The sequence below is a fragment of the Pelophylax lessonae genome (genome assembly GCF_965119305.1).
Source record: "Pelophylax lessonae genome assembly, chromosome: 3".
Taxonomy (NCBI): Eukaryota; Metazoa; Chordata; class Amphibia; order Anura; family Ranidae; genus Pelophylax; species Pelophylax lessonae.
The window spans coordinates 177,903,808-177,910,136 of NC_138770.1; the positions used below are offsets into that span (position 1 = coordinate 177,903,808).

General features: G+C 42.5%; 1 protein-coding gene across 1 annotated transcript in view; it reads left to right on the top strand.

Moving 5' to 3' along the window:
- Positions 1–6,329, top strand: part of SLCO2A1 (solute carrier organic anion transporter family member 2A1) — an 85,258-nt gene that overhangs the window by 42,540 nt on the left and 36,389 nt on the right. Inside the window, exons 2-3 of the mRNA XM_082249539.1 lie at positions 202–339; positions 5,098–5,260. Coding sequence (XP_082105665.1) covers positions 202–339; positions 5,098–5,260 — 301 coding nt within the window. The remainder of the gene's footprint in view (positions 1–201; positions 340–5,097; positions 5,261–6,329) is intronic.

Sequence of the window (6,329 nt, forward strand, 5' to 3'; positions counted from 1 at the left end):
CCAGATATAAATTTGTGTTTTTAGGTTTGGATCCACTTTTAAATCACTTTGTAAAAACCCAGAAGAGACATAGATAAATCAAAATGATATATTTATTGGTATTCAGTTATGAGTCTCAATTATGAGCACACAGATGCCGCTATAAGTCAGCACAATATTACAGTGGAAAGCTAACTGATAATATCTGTTTTTACCTCTCAGGTCTTTGTACTTTGCCATGCGCTCCTCCAGCTCTCTCAGCTCCTGTACAGTGCATATTTCAAGAGCAGCCTAACTACAATTGAGAAGAGATTTGGTCTTTCAAGTTCCTCTTCTGGTCTCCTCTCCAGCATCCATGAAGTAAGTAGAACATTCTGATCCTGTGGCTTTTTTAAAAAAAAAAGATTGTATGAAAGGACAAGTAAAGGGACTGCACAAAGTTACCAGTCAGGCATGAGCTTGCTTTAACTAATGTGCACCAAGAAAATGATAGCTTGCTTTTTTAGACACCGTTGCCTTTTATCTCTGTTTAACCACTTTACCACTGGAGGATTTTGCTGTCTTACGTCCAGGCCACTTTTTGCGATTCGGCACTGTGCGACAACTGACAATTGCGCGGTCATGCAACGCCATACCCAAACGAAATTTACGTCCTTTTTTTCCCACAAACAGAGCTTTCTTTTGGTAGTATTTGATCACCTGTGCGATTTTTACTTTTTGCGTTATAAACAAAAAAAGAGCGACAATTTTGAAAAAAATAACAATATTTTTCACATTTTTTATATGAAATTACCCCCCAAAAAAATGTAAAAATCAAAAATTTTTTATCATTTTAGGCCAATTTGTTTTCTGCTACATATTTTTGGTAAAAAAAAATCGCAATAAGCGTATTTTGATTGGTTTGCGCAAAAGTTATTGCGTTTACTTACTAAGGGAAAGATTTCTGTAATTTTTGGTGTTTTTTTTTTTAACGAGTAATGGCGGCGATCTGCGATTTTTTTTTTGCGTGACTGCGACATTGCGGAGGACAGATCGGACCCTTGACTGACATTTTTGACACTTTTGGGGGTACCAGTGACATTACTACAGTAATCAGTGCTATACATATGCACTGTTACTGTAAAAATGACACTGGCAGGGAAGGGGTTAATTTTTATTGGTGATCAAGGGGTTAATGTATGCCTGGTGCTTACTAACGGGGGGAGGTGACTGAGTGACACAGGGACAGATCGCAGGTTCAGTTATGCTGAACCCTGCAATCTGACCCTGTCTGTCACTTAGGAGATCCGCCCGCTTTGTTTACACAAGCGGGCGGATCTCCACACTCGATTCCCCGACGATCGGGGAAGAGCAGCGGTGATCACAGCCGCTCCTCCCCTGGCCCGACTCCCGCTGTAACTGAATACAGCGGGAGCGAGCCTCCGGCGGCGTGCGTGCCGCCGAGAGAGCAAAAGTCTGGTGACGTAGGTCTACGTCGCCAGACGATAACGAACCACTTTGCCGCAGTACAGTCAACGTGACTGGTCGGCAAGTGGTTAAAAAAGCAGCATCTGTAGAGGGGACTGTACTTACTATAAGGCTCAAGTGGGTTTGTACATCAGACATGCAGGCAGGAATGAATAGTACAAAACATAATTGGTGCGTATATCTGCTTTAATGTTTGCCTTGCATGGCCTTCTCTTGAGTAAATCCAGTTGAGAGTGGAAGTGTGGAAGACTTAGTAACTTACGTAATAGGTAGCCATTTCTTTCCTGTAAAAAGGCCCAGATTCCAGATCATTTGTTTAAACAACTTCCCATAAAATTGTATGTAAGTTTATTGTATTTTATATTTGTTATTTACCTTTAAACACCCCCCTTGGGTTGACATCTAAATAGTCTGAGACTGCTGCTGGGCACCGCCATTTTGGATGTAAGTCAACAGCCTTTGCAGACTCAAAGCTTTCACTCAAGTGACACTCTAAAACAGAGGCATCAAACTAAATTTCATCGTGGGCCGCATCAGCACTATGGTTGCCTTCAAAAGGCCAGTTGTATCTGTAAAGCTAAAGGTCCAGAGCACCCCACCCCCCCTTATATCAGATGTCAAGAGCCCCCCTACCACCATCAGATATCAAGTGTCCCCCACCATCCCTTACATTCGAGTGCACCCCCCTTACCTTGTGCTGCTGACAAGAAGAAACTGGGGGTGTAGCTGGCAAGCAGAAAGTACAGGGTCTGGAGTAGGACCAGAGGAGGGGTGGAGTCAGCTGCAGGAGTCTTCTGAATGCTGGGATCAGGGAAGTCAAAGATGAGGGGGTGCTGCAGCTGCACAGAGAGGCGCGGGATTTGGAGAAGTTTTTTCTTCTTCTCAGCTGCTGACTGCTGAGATGGAGAGTGGGAGTAGAGATGACCCCCTCTATGGCTACATGGAAAAGCCCAGGATCTGGTGGAGGAGTTCTGTCCCCCTCTCTGCTGCTGACTGCTGAGACAAGGTGGGGGCAACAAGGAGGGTTTTGCTGCAGCTGCAAGAGAAGTGTAAGGGCCACATAAAAAGGCCTGGAGGGCCAGATCCGGCCCCCAGGCCTTGTGTTTGACACATGTGCTCTAAAATATTCCCCTTTGCTGCTCCCCCAGAAGCCACATAAAGTATTATGTAATGAGGTGAAAAAAAGGATAGGAGTAGCTTGGTCAGTACAGAGAATGATTAGACACTTTCAGAAGAGGAGAAGGTTATGACATAGCAGGAGGGAGGGGGACTGTTGCTTTGCTAAGAAATCAACTAATCCTAGAGTGATTAATTTGCATAGCACGATCAAAGGCACACTGCAACCAAGGTAAAATCTTTATACAAAGGAAAAACACTCCAAAGAAAAATGTTAAATACTTGCTTTTTTGTGATTTTACATTTTTAAGTTAGTAAAAGGGTCTCTTTAAAGGTAAACGTGACCCAGTACAAAATGTTTTTACGGTAACAACAGTGCTACCATGCAGGCACCAAGCAGCAATATTAGTCTTCCAGTCATTCTCTGTACCTAACAATCTTTGGACCAATGCTTTATAGGAAGATTTAGATTCTGCCCAAGACTAGATTAAGCCCACCACTTTCTGGTACCAAGATCCACCCCTGGCTTTAAGACACAAAATGGCAGAGCCACTGTCCAATTCACAATCATTTTAGGCCAGGGCCAATTTAGGAATGCCTATTCGTGGACTGTACAGTCCAGAGGTACCTATCCCTATAAAACATACAGCATGCACTCCCAAGCAATACCGTCAAGATTACACACCAGGTGAAAAAAAATCATAGAAATATTTAATATGAACCTAAGATTTTAAATGTTTATATGTGAATGGCCCACACTACCCAACCTACTAAAATAAACTGATAAGACAGCTACTGTATAAATATCAGAAATATATTAAAGTTCCAAACACAAACAAAATCCACAACTATAAATGAAAATGTTTGTTACCCCAACACTCTTGTCTATATTCCCATTGCAGACTTTCCTGGATTATAGACTTCTCTGCATTGGGTGCTTTAGCGATTACCAGCTGGACACTGGATACATCACAAATAAGTAAACATGTTCGCCAGCAAACCATGGATCGTCAATTGTAGTCCATGCCTGACGAAGGAGTCCTGTGTGGCTCCAAAACATTGAATTTTTTCTGTTGTGACATGATCGCTCTACAATAAAAGTTTTGGACTACAATTGAGGATCCATGGTGTACTGGCGAACATGTATATGTATCTGTTACCCCCAACACTTCATATTCCTGATATGTGACTGCTGTACCATTTACTTGTATGAAAACGTATTCTATTCTCCTTGTATTGCCTGCTGTATGTGAAATCCCTGATGCTTCTGCCAGCCCCTCTTCTTTCCTATTAAAAACTGACCACACTAAGCAGGAGAACACATAGTGGTCAGTCCTCTAGCTATGCTGGGAACTCAGTGGACTCTCCTCCAATGATCAGACTTGTCCTGACACGCCCCTCCTCCAAAGCCATTCACTGGAAAGTTGATTGTGCTGCTGCTTGTCCCCCCCCCCTGCCCCCAGCTCCTATGCAGCTGAGAACAGAGGGAATGTGAATATTTATAATAAAGGGAAAAAAAATATTTGCAATGTTTTTTTATATCTTTACAAAAATGTTTTGCCTTTCATTTCTATTTTAAATGGAATGGGTTGTTTTACAAGGCGATCTTTTACAATCACTTTAACTGCATAATTGAGTCAACAAAGTGGAAATGATGAAAAAGCTTATAGCCAACGCAATATATTTGATACATTCCAAATTTTGTGGAATTCTTGTGGTGTGTTATTTATTAGTTATCTGTGTCCCCCACACGTCTTCTCGCAAACTGCAAAAAGGACTTCTTATAAATTTCTTTCAACAATGGCTTTCTTCTTGCCATTCTTCCATAAAGGACAGATTTGTGGAGTGTAGAACTAATAGTCGTCCTGTGGACAGATTCTCCCACCTGAGCTGTGGATCTCTGCAGCTCCTTCAGAGTTACCATGGGCTTCTTGGCTGCTTCTCTGATTAATGCTCTCCTTGCCCAGCCTGTCAGTTTAGGTGGATGGCCATGTCTTGGTAGGTTTGCAGTTGTGCCATATTCTTTCCATTTACAGATGATGGATTGAACAATGCTCCGTGAGATGTTTAAAGCTTGGAATATTTTTTAATAACCTAACCCTGCTTTAAACTTCTCCACAATTTTATTCCTGACCTGTTGGTGTGTTCCTTGGCCTTCATGATGCTGTTTGTTCTCTAAGGTTCTCTACAAAACCTCTGAGGGCTTCACAGAACAGCTGTATTTATAGTAAGATTAATTTTTGCAATCAGTCTCATTAAAATGTGTCGTAAATTACTCATAATGCATATTCGGTTATTATTACACTTCAAAACAGTCAAATCTAGAAATAAGGTTTCTCTTATTCTATATTCCAGGAAATGTTATCTCTCCTTTTATGTTTAACATATGTTCATTCGCATAGTCACGGGGATAATAAATGACAGTCTTTTCTACCCTGAGCAACACATACTTCTATCTGTAACCAATAATAATAAGCATTCTGTGATCTCTTAGCTATGTTACTGTTCTGACATTTTTGCTCTTACATGTTTTAGATCAGCAATGCTGTGCTTATAATCTTCGTCAGCTATTTTGGAAGCCGCATACACCGGCCGCGTATTATTGGTATTGGTGGCCTGTTGCTAGCCTTGGGGACATTCCTTCTGACAGTGCCGCACTTCCTTTCTGAGAAATATCAGTACACATCACTGGAAAATGGTATGTCTGTGCTTGATAGACTGCTGAGCTTGCTAAGACCATGTCATACTGCACCCCCTTGTGTTTCCATCAACCCCCCCTCCCTTTTACCTTAACACTTGAACTACCCCTTCCATATCTTAACTGAAAATTAACCCATGAAAATGAATTCAAGACGTAGCTCGGTGTAGCAAGATGTCCGCTGCCACCTTCTGACTGAAGGTGTTCTGTCAGATTAGCAAACCTGGTAGTGGTGGAAAGCATGCGCAGCTGATGTCACTTCCGTTACCCAGTGTGATGGGTTCACTATTCTGACAGAACACTGACCTTAACCACTTGCCGACTGCCGTCAGTAGATTTACTGCGGCAGTCAGCCCCTCACAGGCAAAGTGACGTATATTTACGTCACTAGCCTGTGAGGCTCTGGGGAGCGAGCACGCGCCACCGACGGCGCGCTTCCGCTCCCGCGCGGTCACGGACCCCCCGCGCGTGTGACCGGCGGACCCGATGTCCACCGCTCACTCTGCGATCGTCGGGGACAGGGAGAAAGGCAGGCAGCTTGTGTAAACAAGCTGCCTGTCATTCTCCTCTGTGTAGAAACACTGATCATACGGTTCTACTATGTAGGACCGTTGATCAGTGTAACTACAGCTCAAGCCACAGCCAATCACAGTTAGAATCACGCCCCTAGGGACACACACAGCCCCTCCCTCTCAAATAAAGTTAACCCCTTCACTGCCAGTGTATTTTTACAGTAACAGTGCATATATATAGCACTGATTACTGTACAAATGTCACTGGTAACCCCAAAAGTGTCAAAAATGTCAGTCAAGGGTCCGATCTGTCCGCCCCAATGTCGCAGTACCGCAAAAAAATCGCAGATCGCCGCCATTACGCGTTAAAAAAAAAAACAACAAAAAAATGACAAAAATCTTTCCCTTTGTTAGTAAACGCAATAACTTTTGCGCAAACCAATCAAAATACGCTTTTTGCGATTTTTTTTACCAAACATATGTAGCATAAAACAAATTGGCCGAAAATGTTAAAAAATTTTGATTTTTCCTTTTTTTTTGGGGGGAATAAAAAAATT